Raw genomic sequence first — 20,031 nt, 5'->3', positions numbered from 1 at the left:
CACAGATATTCAAGGACATGGAAAAGTTTAATAGCTTCAAAAGTTTTTTTCCTTTAACTAAAAAAGAATTATCTTGCCACAACATGGATGAACCTTGAAAACATCATGCTAAGTTAAAGACACCAGATACAAAAGGCCATATATTGTGAGGTTCCATTTACATGATATGTCCAGAATAGGCAAATTTATAGAAACAGAAAGTAGAGTAGTGGCTGCCAGGCCTACAGAGAGGGGGGGATGAGGAGTGACTGCTTAATGGTACAGTTTCTTTTGGGTGTGATGAAAATGTTCTAAAGTTAGCAGTAATAGTAGCACAACTCTGTGAATACCAGTATACTAAACAACCCACTGAACTGTACACTTTAAAAGGGTGAATTTCATAGTATGTGAATTATAACTCAATAAAGCTGTTATTAATAAAAAAACAACCTTATCTGATTTCAGGAAACTCTGGCTCCAGCCACATGCTCATGATTCTGAGTAACACACTAAAGAGTCAGCCTCTGAGATAATTTATTCAGCCTAGAATGTCCTCCCCCACCTCCTACCCTTTCCCTGGCCAAATTCAACTTTTATTTTTAAAGATAGCCTACTTAACCTTTAAAACTAACTGTGATGGATATTAACTACACGTATCGTGGTGATCATTTTGCAATATGTACAAAGAGCAAAATCATTAATTATACTGAACACCCAAAACTAATATAATATTATATGTGAATTATACCTCAATTAAAAGAATTAATTATTAGTTTTTAAAAACCTAACTGAAATATTTTTTCCCTTCTGTGTGAAGCTTTCCTTGACATCCTTACTCCCTCAGGCAGGAGTAACTGCTCTCTCAGCACTTAATATATAAATGAGTAAAATATTTTTTAAAGATATTAGAGTGCCCTGTTTATGTCTCTGTTTCTCACACTAGACCAGGGGTGGGCAAACTTTTTGACTCGAGGGCCACAATGAGTTCTTAAACTGGACCGGAGGGCCGGAACAAAAGCATGGATGGAGTGTTTGTGTGAACTAATATAAATTCAAAGTAAACATCATTACATAAAAGGGTACGGTCTTTTTTTGTTTTAGTTTTATTCATTTCAAACGGGCCGGATCCGGCCCACGGGTCGTAGTTTGCCCACGGCTGCACTAGACCATGAGCTCATCTCATCAGTGTATTCAGTCACTAGCATAGTGCCTTGCTATCCAATTTTCAAAAGCTGTTCAGTACTTCTCTTTTTAAAAAACAGTATTTGTATAAATATACATTTTATAAGTAATGTATAAAATCATACTGTCATATATATTTATCTGGCTGAATCTTTTGCAATTCCAATGTTGATGCATGAAAACAGTTACCCTAAGATGAGAATTAATTGGGCATTCTTCACTGCATTGCTAAAATAAATAAGTTGGTATCTTTCTATATGGGATGCAGAATTTTATACTGTTATTACTGAACATTTACAAATGTACTGGGAATGAGATACGTAAGTCAAAACACAACCTTTTACACAGATATGTGTATATTTTTTGATATACTTATTTATTCATTTACACATGTTTTTCACAGTAATGTAATTAATGCAGGCAGGAAAATGTCTTTTTTCTTTTATAAGGTTGTCTAGTGAGCATTATCTTAAAACAGTCCTATTTAGAGCTTTTTAAGAAAGTAATGATTCTTTTCTAAGATAGGGGCTGCAAATACCAATAGTTATAAGGATCATCAACTAAAAAGCATCATCTAAATGGAGAGCATCACCTAAATACCTTTGAGAACAGAATAGAGAGCCCAGAAATAAACCCATGCGTATGTGGTCAATTAATCTATGACAAAGAAGACAAGATCATACAACAGGGTGTAGACAGTCTATTCAATAAATAGTGCTGTAAAAATTGGACAGATATATGCAAAAAACTAAACTAGACCACTTTCTTATACCATAAACTGAGAGTAGATTAAAGATTTAATTGTAAGACAAGAAAGCATAAAACTCCTAAAAGAAAAACACAGGCAGTAAAATCGCTAACATTTTTCTTAGCAATATTTCTTCTGATATATCTTAAGTATGGGAAACAAAATTTAAAAATAGGACTACATCAAACCAGAAAAGACAAGCTACTGAATGGGAGAAGACATCCAATAAGAGGTTAATATCCAAAATTTGTAAAGAACTCATATAAGTCAACACATGCACACAAAACCACCAAACAATCCAATTAAAAAATGGGCAGAGGACCTGAATAGATACTTCTCCAAAGAGGACTCATAGATGGCCAACAGACATATGAAAAGATGCTCAACATCAATAATCATCATTAAAACCAGAATGATATATCACCTCACATTTTACAGAATGGCTGCCATCAATAAATCAACAAACAAGTGTTGGTGAGGATGTGGAGGAAAGTGAACCCTCATCCACTGTTGGTGGGACTGAACATTGGTGTCAGCTGCTGTGTAAAACAGTATGGAATTACCTCAAAAAATAAAAAAGAGAATTACATTATGATCCAGCAATTTCACTTCTGAGCATATATCCAAATAAATTAAAAACACTAATTTGAAAGAATATATGCACCCTTTGTTCATTACAGCATTATTTACAATAGCTAAGATGTGGAAGCAACCCATAGATGAGTGGATAAAGAAGATGTGGTACATATATACAATGGAGTATTACTCAGTCATAGAAAAGAATGAAATCTTACTATTTGTGATGACATGGATGAACCTAGAGGGTATTATGCTAAGTGAAACAAGTCAGACAAAGGCAAGTATGATATGATTTCACTTATATGTGGAATCTACAGAACAAAATAAACAAATAAAACAGAAAGACTTATAGATGCAGAGAATAAACTGAGGGTTGCCAGATGGGAGGGGAGTTGAGGGGCTGGGTAAAAAAAGGTGGAAGAATTAAGTACAATTTGGAATACTGTAATAACTATGTATGGTACCAAGTAGATACTAAATTATTGGGGGCATTGGCTCCTAAACTATATAATTATCTAACCACTATGCTGTACACCTGAAACTATTGTAAAATATACTGAATGTCAACTAAAATAGAAATAAAAAAATATAAATAATATGTTAATACCTTTGGGCAAGAAACTAACAACAATGTGTCTCCACTAAGAAAACTGGGTGGTAAGGGAAAAGTGTACAAGATTTCCTTTCCACATAGAATATTTTCTATACCTTTAAATTTCATATCAAGTACATTATTTATCTATACAATTTGCTTCTTGGCTCTAGAAAACCATCACTATTTAGGAATGTAGGCCTGGCGTTGCCAGATCTGATTTTTCAAAGAAGTCATAAATGGGAAAATTCTGATTTTTATGTAAAACCCATAATTTTAAAATGTTGGCTTTATTCAGAATTTAACACATAGAGCAGGCCAAACAAAACACACCTGCAAGCCATATCTGGCTCAGAGGCCAACCAGTTTACCATCTTTAATAAAAAATTTGATGTGTGGCTTATGGTTCCAAAACTATAAATATATTTAATGGAGGAAAAGTTCAAAAAGAAAAATCAGACTTATAGATGAATCCCTGCCCACCATCTCTTTAGTCCCTATTGCTGTCTTCACATTCCAGGGTCTTTTAAAAGGCTGTTAATATTTGACCAACTAAAATTCAAGATAGTCAGGGTTAATCGAGAAATGCGCCCATTATTCTAACATCTGCTCTGTTTTAAAGAGTGAAATATGGGGTCAATTTCAAGTTTCAATTCTTCTAGCCAACTAAAGAAAAGTATGTGAATTATTTCTAGCTGGCTGGAAAAATTCCCCCAACCAACTAGTCAAATGATTGTATGGTTGAAAAGACCTGTAAGTTATTTTCCTCTTATTATCAGGCAGTACACTGCTGCTCAAAAGACAATATGGTGGCTATGATCAACATAAAGTTCTGAACTCTCTCTGGGAACCCAGTCAAAATTCTGGGGAAAATCTGAAAGTCTCTTAAAGTCCTGGCGAGATGCCATTTATCTTCTGAAACTAAGAGACCCTATGTGGGTCTAACTACTGGTCATCGGTGGAATACTGTATCTGTTGAAAGCCCAGGACAACAGAGCCAAAGCAAGTTAAAGAAGAACCAGTTTCAGTTCTAAGTCTAGCACTAGAGATGTATTCTTTCGTCTCTGGTGTGCTTAAAATTCTCATCCCAATCTGTTAGAAGCTTCAAAGGATTTGACTGGTATTTTCACATGGTTTCCCTATACCAGTGCTAGCTCCAATCTTCCAAACAGTAGCCTTTTTATCACCAGCTGGCCCAATATTGGGCTTGATCATCTACTCACTGACGGTGAGGCCTCCCCCCATGGTGAGACTACACAACCCAAGGAAGGGGTGGCGGTGGGGCGGTAATCACTGAATCAAACTATAGGACTAATGGCAACTTTGCAGGACACAGGCACTCAAGGTTTTCCTTATGTTGCTTGTGGAAATGCTATGGCAGGTCACATTTTCCCTTAGAGCTTTTTCACCCAGGTAACAGAATAGAAAGACGTTGATTTAATATCATTCAACCATTTTGAGAAGGTGCCCGTTTTGCCAAGTGACACGAATGGCTCCACACTATATACCGCGTGACCTTTTCTGAGAACAGTGAGCACTTGGAAAAAAACAAGATAACTATACGTTGAATCCCAGTCTTAAAAAAAACCCACATGATTATAGTGACACAGGAAATTAAGATCTGCAAAATATTCAAACTGACAAGCTAAACGTAACTCTCTAAGGTTGTAACCAAGAAAGCCATTTCATGGTAGGGTTCAATGGCCTACGAAGACTGATCAATTGTGAAATAAAAGCCAGGCATGTTCTCTTTGCAGAACAGTGCTATAGCCCAGTGTCTTCCCTGACTTGCATTTTGATGTATGGACATGAGAACTGATTTTCAGCAAGAAACAGGTGCTTAGGAATCAATAACCTGTACTTCCCTTATCAGCAATTTTTTGAATTTGACACCTACTACACAACAATCTGCACACATCAGCATCTGTAAAGGGTTTGTTCTAAGGGGGAAAAAATCATAATTAACTGCTTTCTTTCTTTTCTGTAAATCTAAATACCAAATAAGATTCAAATACATCAGTTCAGAGCACATAAAGCTTGTTTTATTCTTACCTCAGCAGCTTGGGTCTCTTGATGCAGTAATGTAAGACCAGTCAAGTCTTCTAAGAAGGAATGTGAAGAATTAAACACCTTCGCCAGGAATTGAAATCCTTCTCCTTCATATTGATCAAGAACCTGAAAAACATTTACATTTTTAAAAAGGGGGCTGTAAGTCTTAAAATGCATATTAAAAGATTTTTCACTTCTAATAAGCACTTGTCAAAAATGAAACAAAAACTAGTCTTAAGTATGGAGATAACCAATCTGTTGGGCAAAAAACTGGGGGGAGGGGTTAATATTTATCATGTTTTTCAATTTAGATGAGAATTTTTCTCAAAATAGGTTACATGAAAATTCACTAAAAATTCTAGAAAAGTTGGGGTTACTAATTTTAAGGTCTATTTTTTAGGGGAAAAAATAACAGGCAAGAGAAGAGCCAAGAAAATTTTTTACAAGGATAAAGAGAAGGGAAGGGACAGAAGGATGGGAAATGAGACCTACTGGCTAGCCAAACATATTTAAAAAATTATTTTAAAATGTAAAACTAAATTTCACCAGGCATGTCAAAAAAGAGGAGACCTAAATGGTCAATAAACTTATGAAAAGTTGCTCAGTATTACAAGAGATCAGGGAAATAAAAACTAAAACTACAATGTAATATTGTTTTATTATTATTATTATTATTATTATTATCAATGTAATATTGTTTTATACCTAACAGCATAGCTAAAATGGAAAAGACCGAAAATACCAAATACTGGCAAAGATTTGGAACAACCAGCATTCTCCTGGGAGTACAAAACGAGGCAACCACTTTAGAGGTTTAACACTTGCATGGGCCATGGTAAAAAATTCTAGAACGAAACCAAGATGGCAGCATAGGTAAACACCTAAAATTGCTGCCTCCCACAACCACTTCAAAACTACAACTAAAAGACAACACGGACATCATCCAGAACCACAGGAAGGCTGGCTGAGTGGAAATTCTACAACTAGGAAAGAGAAAAGCACACTGAGACTCAGAGGAGTTGTGGAAGTAAAGTGCAGAGGTACAGAGGCACACGCAGAAAGGGCCGGCAACTGAGGACACGGTTGTCTTTTTCAATCGGGAGGGAGTCACAAGCTCCTGACTGCTCTGAACTCCAGTTCTGGGCGAGTCTCTGGGGACCCGTACTCATACAAGGAGAAACTGGACTGTGGCAGCGGGCAGAACTCGAGGGCGGCTTTCTCTCAGAGGTGCTTGTAGCAATTACCGCCGGACACTGAGACCCCAGGGCCTCTTAGGGCAGGGCTGAGGATCAGCCATAGCTGTTTGCTCCACCCTGTTGATTCCCTGAGACCCCGCCCCACCAAAGCTGTGTACAGAGGCTTTTGCATATGAATGGGCTGGCTCTTTGAGATCTAAAATTACCTAACAAATTGCAGCTGAGTCAGAGGGACCCAGAACACCCAAAAGGCCCAAGGCCCCACAGCAGCTTGCATTGCTTCACAGCTGGGCCTCATGTGGGCACCTCCAAACCCCAAACAAAGAAGAGGAATCTGCAGATCTCTCCGTACCTCCTGCTGGGTAGCCTCAGGCAGAGGCTTAACTAGCACCTCCTTAGAGATCCAAGAGCCAGTGTACCCAGTGGTCGGAGTGGGACCATCCAGATTACAACTCCTCAGATCCATAAGGGACACACTCAGGGGGCAGACTCAGTGAGCACCAAAGCCCCAGTGAAGCAACTCTTGCCCTGTAAGGGTGTCTCCAGCACAGAAGTTCTCCCACTGCAGACACAGCTGATTCTCACAGCCAATTGGCCTAGAGGTCAATTCCTCCCAGTGATACCAACAACAATCAAGGCTTCACTACAATAAGACTGTGCACACAGCCCACAAAGGGGTGCACTAAGAGTGTCCACCTCAGGTAATTGGGGAGGCTGAATCACTGGGCCCTATAGGACACTTAGCACAGAAAGCCACTCTATCAACACAGGGAAGCAGCCAAAAAATGTGGAGACAAAGAAACAGGTCACAAATGACAGAAATGGAGGAAAGCAAACTACTGGATATAGAGTTCAAAACCATGGTTATAAGGTTTTTCAAGAATTTTCTAGAAACCACCGATAAATTTAGTGAGACCCTTGATAAATCTAGTAAGACCCTCGAGGTTAAGAAAAAGGACCAACTAAAAATTATGCATACACTGACTGAAATAAGGAATAATATACAGAGATCCAAAAGCAGACTAGAGGATCGCAAGAATCAAGTCAAAGATTTGAAATACGAAGAAGCAAAAAACACCCAACCGGAAAAGCAAAATGAAAAAAGAATCCAAAAATATGAAGATAGTGTAAGGAGCCTCTGGGACAACTTCAAGCGTAACAACATCAGAATTATGGGGGTGCCAGAAGAAGAGAGAGAGCAAGATCTTGAAAACCTATTTGAAGAAATAATGACAGGAAACTTTCCCTACGTGTTGAAAGAAATAGACTTACCAGTCCAGGAAGCTCAGAGAACCCCAAACAAAAGGAATCCAAAGAGGACCACACCAAGACACATCATAATTAAAATGCCAAGAGCAAAAGACAAAGAGAGAATCTTAAAAGCAGCAAGAGAAAAACAGTTAGTTACCTACAAGGGAGTACCCATAGGATTGTCAGCTGATTTCTCAACAGAAACTATGCAGGCCAGAAGGGAGTGGCAAGAAATATTCAAAGTGATGAATAGCAGGAACCTACAACCAAGATTACTTTATCCAGCAAAACTATCATTTGGAATTGAAGGTCAGATAAAGAGCTTCACAGATAAGAAAAAGCTAAAGGAGTTCATCACCACCAAACCAGTATTATAAGAAATGCTGAAAGGTATTCTTTAAGATGAGGAAGAAAAAGAAAAGGTAAAGATAAAAATTATGAACAACAAATACATATCTATCAACAAGTGAATCTAAAAATCAAGTGAATAAAAAATCTGATGAACAGAATAAACTGGTGAATATAATAGAATCAGGGGCATAGAAAGGGAGTGGACTGACAATTCTCGGGGGGGGGGAAGGGGTGTGGGGTGTGCGGGAAGAGACTGGACAAAAATCGTACACCTATGGATGAGGACAGTGGGGGGTAAGGGCAGAGGGTGGGGTGGGAACCGGGTGGAGGGGAGCTATGGGGGGGAAAAAGAGGAACAACTGTAATAATCTGAATAAAGATTTAATAAAAAAAATTCTACTCCTGGATATATATACCCAACAAAAAATATGTACATATGTGCATCAGAAGACCGAATCAAAAGTGTCCATAGAGGCACTATTGATGATGATTTCATGCACCTGTGGGGTCCCTTGGCCTGGCCTGCAGGGGTCGGGATGAAACTGGCTCTCTGACATCCCCTGAGGGGTCTTGGATTGCGAGAGTGTGCAGGCCTGGCTGAGGGGCCCCACCGGTGCACGATTGGGGCAGGGGAAGGACCATGGGAGGGCTCCAGGTCATGTCCAGCCCGTCTCACCCAGTCCCAATTGGCTGGATCCCAGTAGCAAGCTAATCTACCAGTCGGAGTGTCTGCCCCCGGGTGGTCAGTGCATGTCATAGCTACTGGTCGAACGGTCAAACGGTTGGACACTTAGCATATTAGGCTTTTATTATATAGGATAGCCCCCAACTAGAAACTACACAGTGTCCACCAATAGTAGAATGAGTGAGCAAACTGTGGTTTATTCATGTAGTTGAATACTATATAGCAATGAAAACAAATACAATTACATGCAACAATATGGATAGTTCTTACAAACATAATGTTAAACAAAAGGGAGAAGCAGTATGTACTGTATGATTGCATTTATATAACACTTAAAAAAACAAGCAAGATGTAATCTATGGTGTTAGAAATCAGGAGTGGTTAACCACGGACGATTGCAATTGAAAAGGAGCACAAGGGAAGGTCTGGAGTGTGGTTAGTATCTGCTTTTTTGTTTTTTTAATCTGGGTGCTGATAACAAAGGTGTACTTTTTTTAATGTATATTATCGTTCAATAAAAAAGGTCAAAAGATAAAAGGCCAATAGTCTTGACAGATCAACATAAGAACATATGAGTATTTCAAAGCAATAACAAAGATGATTATAATATGCTTAAAAATTCAATAATCACAGAAACTGTGAATTGCAGAAAGCAAACAGTGTTCAGAATGCCTCAGAAATTTTCTCAGAATTCAGAATAAAGAGATGAACTGAAGAGATAGCAGACACTGAAGATAAATGCAATAAATCAATTACACATAAATAGAAAGGTTACAGAAACAGTAACATACATACAAAAAAAATGATAGCTTCTCCATTCAGAAATGAAAATGGTAAACCCTTCAATCTAGCAATTCTAGTTCAGATTGTTCAAATATTTTTTTAAATGTTTTTTTGAGGGGTTGAGAATTGTGGTTTTCCTTTTTTACAATATTTTTTAGTATTCAATTATCTTTCACTTCACAAAGTGAACATTTAAAGAAAATCTGATGATAGGAATGCTGACTCTTAAGCAATATGCCCACACTATTTTTGCTTGTGCCCTGCTTGCATGCACAAAGACTGATGTGTAAGGATGCTCACCACAACACAATTTGAAGCAATAAAAGATTAGAAACAATTACCCTTCTATAGGGACTGCTTAACTAAATCATGGTGTATTGATAATCAAGGACATAATCTGGATCCATCAAAAGAATGAGGCAGTTCTATATACTGAATGTAAGCTGTAATTTGAAAAAAAAAATCATTGTCCCCTAACCCCCAAGAAAGAATTAGGCAGTTCCATAGTACTGACATAAACTGATTTCCAAGATACAGAATATATTAAAAATGCCTACACCATGTATCTAGCATTAATGTTTTTAAAATAAAAGTGGAGGAGAGAGTAGGAGAGGGAAATTTACATTTGCATATGCTTGTTTATGCATATATCATCTCTGGAAGAATACACACACAGAGCTAGCATCAAGTAGTTGCCTCTAGCATCAAGTAGTTGCTTCTGTATATTCTTTTATACAACCTGAGTTTCTAAAACCAAGTGCATGTATTAATTATTTAAATAAGATTAAAATCTTAGTTTAGTATTCCCCTGCCCCCAACCCCTGAAGTGGTGGAGAAACGTCTCAGGAGAGAAGGAAGAATTCTAAAATCCTGATGAAGTTGGAGCTAGAAAGGAGGGGCAGTCCTCTCTCAGCCATAGGAAGCACAGCAGCTGTAGTGATAACTTAGGAGCTCTAGGATCTAAACAGCAGGCAACAAAACAAAGTCATCTGCTACCACAGAGAGGGATGGAGTGGGCCATGGAGCTTGAGGAGAGTGGTAATGACCTGGGACAGCTGAGTGGGGAATGTGAGAAAGGAAGCTGATCAGGATCACAGAAAGAGTTCTGAGCAATCTGAGGCCCCTGCTCAGGACAGAAAATATAAGTTTTCAAAGAAAGGTAGTTAAAGACCCATCTAAACTTGGGGGCTCAAAGGATAAGGGTGAAAAAGACAGAGGTCAAAGAAATTGAGAGGCTAGTAAATACCAAGAAGGAACCCAAGGTTGGTAAGAAAAGACCTTCGGGAAGGAGGGAACAGATAGACTTGGATCCTGAGGGATGGAGGAATAGGGGGTGGCCGTCATGTCTCAGGGTATATACAAAATAGTCTTTGGCTGATTAACCACAATAAACTAATTTAACAACCTATTGCTTGGATAAAAGGGCACTTAATAACCGAATCTCTCAGTAATAAGATTTCTTACAAACCAGATCGTTATCTCAGGAAAAATGTGCATGGAAATTAAATGATCTTGTTTGAAATGATAAATGCTGTGTTTAGTGGTCATTAATTCTAAGTGAACTACTAAGCTCATGAAACAGCTACTTGGTGCCAGGCTTCCAGTAAGGAAAAAGAAGAAATTAGTTTGAAAAATGGACCAAAAATTTGAAAAAAAAAATTTTTTTGAAATAATTCCAGAGATGAGAATTTGTTAGATTGATTAAACTTTCAGTTTTTAAGCCTATGCTTCCACAGGGAATTTTGTAGTGCTACAAATCTGAACAGTGGAAAAACTAACAGCAAGGACAGAATGAGCATAATCGGGATGTACAGAAAGTTTAATGCTGAAACATTATTAATAGCTCTGGCTTGAAAAATATGTGGAAAAACATAATCCTCTAGGGGCATATTTAATCATGCAAGTGTTTTCCAGTATTCCCTTTATGTGCTGGGAAGTTAACCTGTTACGAGTATAAGCAGCTTATAAAAGGTACCAGGATTCCCCCTCCCACCCTGACAAACAGCTTAACCAGCTTAAAGGGGAAAACATGTGTTTTACATTATCCAAAACAAAAACCAAGATACTATCACAATGAATTTGAGCACTGCAACAACCTGTCAATCTACATAAAATGTATCACACCTCTTAACTGAATTATATAATACTAGAGGCCCGGTGCACAAAAATTTGTGCACTCGGGGGGGGGGGGGGGAGGGGGGGTCCCTCAGCTTGGCCTGTGCCCTCTTGCAGTCTGGGACCCCTCGGGAGATAACGACCTGCTGGCTTAGGCCTGCTCCCGGGTGGCAGAGGGCAGGCCTAATCCCTAGGTGCAGCCCCTGGTCGGGCTCAGAGCAGGGCCGATTGGGGAATTGGGGCACTGCCCCCTGTCATGCACAGAGCAGGGTGGATCGGGAGGTTGAGATGCCACCCTCAGTCACGTTCAGGGTAGGGCCGATTGGGGGGTTGGGGCACCGCCTCCTGTCACACTCAAGGCAGGGTTGATGGGGAGGTTGCGGCGCCACCCCCTGTCACACACAGAGCAGGGCCAATCAGGGGGTTGGGGCACTGCCCCCTGTCACGCACAGAGCAGGGTCAATCAGGGGGTTGGGGAGCTCCCCCCCACCACCCCCCCCTGTCACGCACAGAGCAGGGCGGATCAGGGGGTTAGGGCACCGCCCTCTATCACCCACAGAGCAGGGCCGATCAGAGGGTTGGGGCGCCGCCACTGTCACACTCAGGGCAGGGCCGATGGGGAGGTTATGGCTCTACCCCGTCACACACAGAGCAGGACCCGTGGGGTGGGGGGGTTGGGGCGCCGCACCCTGTCACACACAGAGCCGCAAGGCGGTCAGGAGGTTGGGGAGCTCCCCCCTGTTATGCACAGAGCAGGGCCCATCAGGGGGTTGGGGCGCCTCCCCCTGTCAGGAACAGAGCAGGGCTGATAGGGAGGTTGTGGCCCCGCTCCCCATCACACACAGAGCCACAGGGCGATCAGGGGGTTTGGGCGATGCCCCCTGTCATATTGATCCCGGTGCCGGGAGACCTCACGGCTCCGCTGATCCCGGTACAGGGAGGTATATTACCCTTTTACTATATAGAATAGAGGCCTGGTGCATGGGTGGAGGTTGGTTGGTTTGCCCTGAAGGGTGTCCTGGATCAGGGTGGGGGTCCCCACTGGGGTGCCTGGCCAGCCTGGGTGAGGGGATGATGGCTGTTTGCAGCTGGTCACACACCCTTCAGGGTGGGGGTCCCCACTGGGGTGCCTGGCCAGTCTGGGTGAGGGGCTGAGGGCTGTTTTCAGGCTGGGACTGAAGCTCCCAACTGCTCCTGTTTTTCTTTTTTTTTTTCTTTTTTTATTCTGAGCCAGCTTTAGCTCTGAGGCTCCAGCTCTTAGGCCTCTGCTGCTGAAAGCAGGTATCTGGTTTGTTTAGGTTCTACAATCGAAACTCTGTATCAACTCCAGGTCTGAGATCCGGGCTAGCTGAAAGCTGGTTTCTGGGGTTTTGTTTAGCTTCTATATTTGTTACAATGTTTCAAACTGCCAGCTCAGAGGCCTGCAGTGGCAGGCGGGGAACGTTGGAGTCCTCCATCACTGAAGCAAGCAAGCCTCATGTTAGTTTCAAGCTGCCTGGCTGCCGACCGCCATCTTGGCTGGCAGTTAATTTGCATATCTCGCTGATTAGCCAATGGGAAGGGTAGCGGTCGTATGCCAATTACCATGTTTCTCTTTTATTAGATAGGATGAGGTCCTGAGAAGTGTACATATTATATTCTGGTAGGGTATAAATATTCCAAGGATTCTGGGAGAGTTTGCTAAGTAGAGAAATAATAATGACCCATTAGTATAAAGATATAGGTCCTTTCCTGATGGGCATAATTTTCCTTACTTAACTGTTTTTATAAAGCTAGGTTACCTTTATTTGTAATATATATGAGCAAAGGTGGTAGTATCCTTTCTTAAAACACTATTTTAGGAATATTACTTCCCTTGCTAAGATTTTGGGTGACTTAAAAAAAAAAAAAAGTATAGTTGACATACAATATTATATTAATTTTAGGTGTAGAACATAGAGATTTGACATTTATATACCTTACAATGTGATCACTATACTGTCTACTAACCATCTGTCACCATGTAATTCACCACATAGTTGCCTCTACATCTTCTTTATCCATTCATCTATCTATGAATACCTAGTTGCCTCTCTATCTTGGTTAATGCAAATAATGCTGCTATAAACAGAGGTGCATATACATTTTTGAGTTAATATTTTTGTTCTCTTTGGATAAATCTCCAGAAAAGGAATTACTGTGTCCTATGGTAGTTCTACTTTGTAATTTTTTTGAGAAACCTCCATACTGTTTTCCAAAGTGGCCACACCATTTTATACTCCCACCAGCAGAGCACAAGGGTTCCCATTTCTCCACATACTTGCCAACACTTACTTGTTGACTTTTTAAAAATTTGACCTTAGAGATAGGAAGAGAGGGAGGGATGAGAGAAAGAGACCGGGGTGGGGGGTGGAGAGGAGGGAGGGAGGGAGGGAGGGAGGGAGGGAGGGAGGAAGGAAGGAAGGAAGGAAGGAAGGAAGGAAGGAAGGAAGGAAGGAAGGAAGGAAAGGAGAGAGAGAGAGAGAGAGAGAGAGAGAGAGAGAGAGAGAGAGAAAGAAAGAAACACTAATGTAAGAGAGAAACATCAATCAACTGCCTCCTACAGGATCCCCAACCTGGGATTCAACCTGTAACCTGGGTATGTGCCCTGAATGGGAATCAAACCCACAACCTTTGGATGTACAGGACATGCTTCAACCAACTGAGCCACCTGCCAGGGCTTATTTGTTGACTTTTTAAATAGCAGGTGTGAGGTGATAACTCATTGTGGTTTTGATTTGCATTTCTCTACTGATTAGTGATTTTGAGCATCTTTTCATAATGTCTTTGGTTTGGTTTTGACTTAAGGGTAATGCTGGCTTTGTAGAGTGAGTTTGGAAGTATTACGTCCTCTTCAATTTTGGGGGGGAATAATTTGAGAAGAATAAGTATTAGTTGTTCTTTAAAAGTTTGGTAGAATTCACCTGTGAAACTGGTCATGGACTTTGGTTTGTTAGGAGTTTTCCGATTACTGATTCAATTTCATTACTAGTTAATTGGTCTGTTCAGATTTTGTGTTTCTTTATGACTCAGTCTTGGAAGATTGTATGTTTCTAGAAATTTATCCATTTCTTCTAGGTTGTCCAGTTTGTTGGTATGTAATTGTTCTTTTTTATAGTGAAATTATCAATAGAATATTTTATTTTTATTTCCAATAATACTAAATAGCACTTCCATTAAATGTCACCTTTTACCTAGCTTTTTCCCTGAAATTCTGACCCTCTGCTCCCACAGAATCTAATAGACCAAGGATTTGTCATGTTGTCTGGTGTTGCTTTTGTTTGTAATCCTCACCCGAGGTTATTTTTTCCATTGATTTTTAGAGAGAACGGAAGGGAGGGGGAGAGTCAGAAAGAAAGAAACATCAAAGTGAGAGAGACATATCAATTGGTTGCTTGCCACATGTGCCCCGAACAGGACAGGGCATCGAGCCTGCAACCAAGGTACATGCCCTTGACTGGAATCGAGTCCTCTAATTTTCAGTCCCTGGGTCAATGCTCTAACCACTGGGCCAAACAGACTAGAGTTTTCATATTGTTTTGTAATTGCTTATTTATATGCTGTCTCTCATAGAGGTCCTTAAGTTCCTTGGTGACAAGTTATATCTAATTTAACTATTTTGGAGATGAGATTTTATTGATAATAATATACTTTACAAAGTGTTCCCCCCAATATTTCCAGTACCCACCTGGCACCATACATAGCTACTACAATCTTATTATTTCCTATGCTTTACTTTAAATCCCCATGACTATTTTGTAACTACCAATCTGTACTTCTCAACCTCTTCACCTTTTTACCCAGTTCCCCAATCCCCCTCCCCGCAGGCAACTATCAGTCTGTTCGCTATATCCATGAGTCTGCTTCTGTTTTGTTTGTTCATTTATATGAGTGAAATCATATGGTATTTCTCTTTCTCTTATTGCACTTAGCATAATACCTTCCCTATGTCTCAGATAGGGCAATAAGAGAGCACGGAAGGCACCAGGATCCGTAATTCCCACCCTACAGCAATCCACAAAGGAAGGTCAAAACACTCTTCACTTAGGGATAGTCACCCAGTGGTTTGCAGAGGCTTTGCTCCAAGTTGAGGGCAAAACCTTCTGTATTCCAGAACTGTTGCTACGTAAGCGATTTCAGGGCAGAGAAGCCCACTTCAGATAATGAATGGGAAGCGCTGCTAATAAAACCAGGAAACCCTTGATCAGTTCTGTCTCTTGCTGTCCTGAGTTATCTATCATAATAAAAGATAATCAAAGAAGAAAAAGCCCCAGTTTTGGAGGCCTTTCCAACATGACTGTACCACCTTCACTGCTTCCAGCTCCTCCATAGCCCCATCACCTTGGGAAAGCTGCAATTCCTTTCTCGTTCCCTCTTGCTGTTGCCCTACTTCAAATGACCTTATTGCATTAAATGAGATCTTTTATTTCCATCAAAGCTCAGCTCAAGTTATCAATTACTGTAAGAAGTTTCCCTGATTAATTCCACTAATGATGATGCTTTCTTCCCCCACTCTCCAAGGAACATTGAGTTGACAAAGGAATTGAAGGAAATGCTCTGATTCGATATCCCTGGTAATCAGGAGTTGATGGCATTTTTAAATATCAACCAGATGTTCAATAACTTTGTTTCTCTTTCTATATATGTCATTGAAATAAAGCAGATAATGGGATGAGAAATAGCTTCGTATGGAAACATGAAGCTATCATCCTAACTATATCTGTTGCTGTTAACTTGCACTTTTGGATACACACAGGATTTACAAGGCCAAACTTTTTTTTTAAAGGACAAATCTGAGTTCAAGATATGTAATCAGTTCAAGATAAATAATAGTGAATCAAAAACTATAGCATTAATCGGGATAATTACTGACATGTCAAAAATATAAAACAGATAATTCTCTTGTTCTTTCCCTAAAGTCACTGTATAGTGCACATTTTTCTTAGGCATCCAAATGCAAAATGGGCACAATGGTAATTTAGAAGATGTGAATGATTTCAAAGTAAAACATCAAATAGCTTTAAAATTGAGATAACTGACAATGGAATATTTTAGTATTTTAATGGAACTTATTAGGATGCAAGATAACTGTACTAAAAAGAACCAACTAATATTACATCTTAGTATCTTCACATACCAAAATCAGAATTCTTGCCCTAACCGGTTTGGCTCAGCGGATGGAGCGTTGGCCTGCGGACTCAAGGGTCCTAGGTTCGATTCCGGTCAAGGGCATGTACCTTGGTTGCGGGCACATCCCCAGTGGGGAGTGTGCAGGAGGCAGCTGATCGATGTTTCTCTCTCATCGATATTTCTAACTCTCTATCCCTCTCCCTTTCTCTCTGTAAAAAATCAATAAAATATATATATATATATATATATAAAAGAAAAGAATTCTATTGAAGCCAACTGGGTAGAAGAAAAGAAAATGAGAATTGGGGGGCGGGGGGGGGGGGTGTCAACATGCAACTGCAGTAATTTGGCAACACTAGGAGAAACAGCAAAACACTATCTTTTTGAGCCTGCTTGCTAACCTCTAAAATGGGGATGCAACTCCATGCCTATCTCCCCACTTATTGAGATACGAAAAAGATTTCATGATTTCAATCACAGACAAGAATAATTTACAAAGGGTAATAGAAACACAATGCATTTATTACCTTTTCTTTGCACTTACTAGTTTTAAATATAATTTTTTAAATCACTATATAGGGCTTGATAAGTATAGAAAATACAAGACAAGAAGACACATGTGTCTTCCAGATCAACTATGGCTTTGAAAACCAATTAACACACAATCGCAGTTAAAGCCAGTCTGGCAGCCCACTGGAGGGAATAGATTGGAGGTTTGAATAATCCAACCCCATTTTCAGAAAATTGTCACCTGTTTGGAAGGAAGACCCACTTGCATGTTGTCGTTATTTGACCTAACTTAGAACTCAGTGTGAAAGCCTTTTTCCTGGCTCCAGTGTTGAAAAGTATCAGGGGCAAATGTTTAACACCATGATCTCCTGAGGTGGTGGTAACATTTGGAAGTAATAATAAGCTAACAAAAAAGTTTTAAAGGAAAACCTAGGGAATACCATATTTTTAGGAATCTAGAAAACCATGCATATGTATTGAGCTAGATGCATGCCTTAAGTTGTGCACATACTCAGGAAAGATCTGAGAAGGTCCTGAGCTCTCAACTCTAGCTAACCTTGTGCAAACAGGAAATAAAAGGTAACACAGAATTCTTAACTGCCTCACTGAGCATTGAAAGCAAGCTCCAACCTGCACATAAGGCCTCTCAGAAAAAACTGGGAAGACTTACTACTTCTAAGAATTTAAGAAAATCTCTGTCCAATTATTATATGACCACTAAGCTAATGAAACAGAAATGTCATGGCTGCACAGGACAAAGAATTCAAAATAAATAGAATGAATTCAGATAGGTCTCTAAATAACAAAACAACAACAGCAAAGAGTGACAGTAAACCATGGGGGGAAGGGAGAATATGATTTCCAGAGATGCCACATTATAATATTTAAAATATCGAGTTCTCAACAACAAAAAATGACTAAGATATGCAAATAAACAGGAAAGTATGTCCCATACACAGAAAACAAAAATAGTTGATAGATGCTGTCCCTGAGGAACTTACTAGACGATGACTTTAAAACAGCTATTTTGAGTATGTTCAAAGAACTGAAAGAAAGCATGTATAAGTAACTAAAAGAAAGTATAAGTATGGCAAAATAAAGAATATCAATAAAGAGAAATGTTAAAGAATCAAAGAGAAATTCTGGAGTTGAAAAGTACAACTGAAAAATTCACTAAAAAGACTCTATATCAGATTTGGGAAGGTTGAAGAAAATATCAGTATGCTTTAAAAGAGGTCAACTGAGATTATCTTGTCTGAGAAACTGAAAGAAAAGAAAAGAAAAGAAAGAACAATGAGCGGTGCCTCATATACGCCTGAGATACCATCAGGCATAGCAGCATATGCATGATGCAAGTTCCAGAAGAAAGGAGAGAGAGAAAAGAAAAAAGACTAGAGAGCATATATGAGGAAATAATGGCAGGAAACTTCCTAAATTTGATGAAAAACATTAATCTATATATCCAACAAGCTCAATTCCAAGTAGAATAAAATCAAAGATATCCATCCCCAGACACGTCCATAATCAAACTGTCAAAAGACAAAGGCATAATTTTATAAGTGCAAGGGAAAAATGACCTATTATGTAAAGGGAACTGTTAACAATTAACAACCAATCTCTCATCATAAACCATATGGGCCAAGAGTAGTAGGATTAAATATTCAAAGCACTGAAAGAAAAAGACTGTCAACTAGAATTCCATGTCCAGCAAAACTAACCTTCAAAAATGAAGGAGAAACACGTTCCCAGATAAACACAAAACTGAGAGAATTCATAACTAGCAAGCCTGCCCTGTAACCAACACTAAAGGGAGTACATGAAAGGTAAGGGAAAATTCTTAGCTGCCTCACTGAGCACTGAAAGCAAGCTCCAACATGCACATAAGGCCTCTCAGAAAAGACTGGGAAGACTTATTACTTCCAAGCATTTAAGAAAATCTCTTTCCAATTATTATATGACCACTAAGCAACCGAGCAGAAACTTCATGGCTGCACAGGATAGAGAATACAAAACAAATGGAATGAATTCAGATAGGTCTCTAAATAACAAAAACAACAACAGCAAAGAGTGACAGTAAACCATGGGCAGAGGAGGGGGGAGGATATGATTTCCAGAGTTGCCACATTATAATATTTAAAATGTCTAGTTTTCAACAAAGTGGTAATTATTAGGAATGTAAGTAATGAAAGGACACTAGATAATAACAAATTCACATGAAGAAATAAAGAGAACAAGTAAAGGCAACTACACAGATAATGTAAAAGACAGAATAAATATGTTTTTGTTTGTAATTATTTTTTTCTCCTATGGTATTTGAAGAACAAATGCATAAAGCAATAATTATTATAAATTTGTATTGATTGCCATATAATTATAAAGATATAATTTATATGACAGAATGTACAAAGGAAGGGGAGGAAAAAAGAGGGATAGGAGTAAAGTTTTTGTATATTACTGAAATTAAGTTAATGTTAATAAAACTACATTGTTATATAAGTTAAGATTTTAATTGTAATCCCTGGGGCAGCCACTGAGAAAATAATAAAAAAAATACCATAAAAGAAAGTACACGGGTATTAAAAATTGTACATTAGGAAATACCTATTTAACACAAAAGAATATGGTAAAAAAGCAATACAAAAAGAAAAAAAAAAGAAAACAAATAGCAACATGACAGATGTAAATCCTATCTTATCAGCAATTATATTAAATGTAAATGAATTAACAGGCAGTCATGGCAAAATGCATTAAAAAAACATGATTCAACTACATGCTGTCTATAAGAGATTCATTTTTATTCTAAGATACAAATAGGTTAAAAGTAAAAGAGCAGAAGAAAAATCCATGCAGTTTGAATTATTGA

At 39.1% G+C, this 20,031-nt stretch overlaps 1 protein-coding gene across 2 annotated transcripts in view; it reads right to left on the bottom strand.

The window, feature by feature from the left end:
• ATG7 (autophagy related 7) overlaps window positions 1-20,031 on the bottom strand; it is a 245,706-nt gene that overhangs the window by 113,104 nt on the left and 112,571 nt on the right. For both annotated transcript variants that reach the window (XM_081105634.1, XM_081105635.1), the window contains exon 18: window positions 5,133-5,255. In XM_081105634.1, coding sequence (XP_080961760.1) covers window positions 5,133-5,255 — 123 coding nt within the window. The remainder of the gene's footprint in view (window positions 1-5,132; window positions 5,256-20,031) is intronic.

Source organism: Myotis nattereri (genome assembly GCF_964212035.1).
Source record: "Myotis nattereri genome assembly, chromosome: 14".
Taxonomy (NCBI): domain Eukaryota; kingdom Metazoa; phylum Chordata; class Mammalia; order Chiroptera; family Vespertilionidae; genus Myotis; species Myotis nattereri.
The sequence above is the reverse complement of the archived record's forward strand: the minus strand, read 5'-3'. Positions and strand labels throughout refer to the sequence as shown.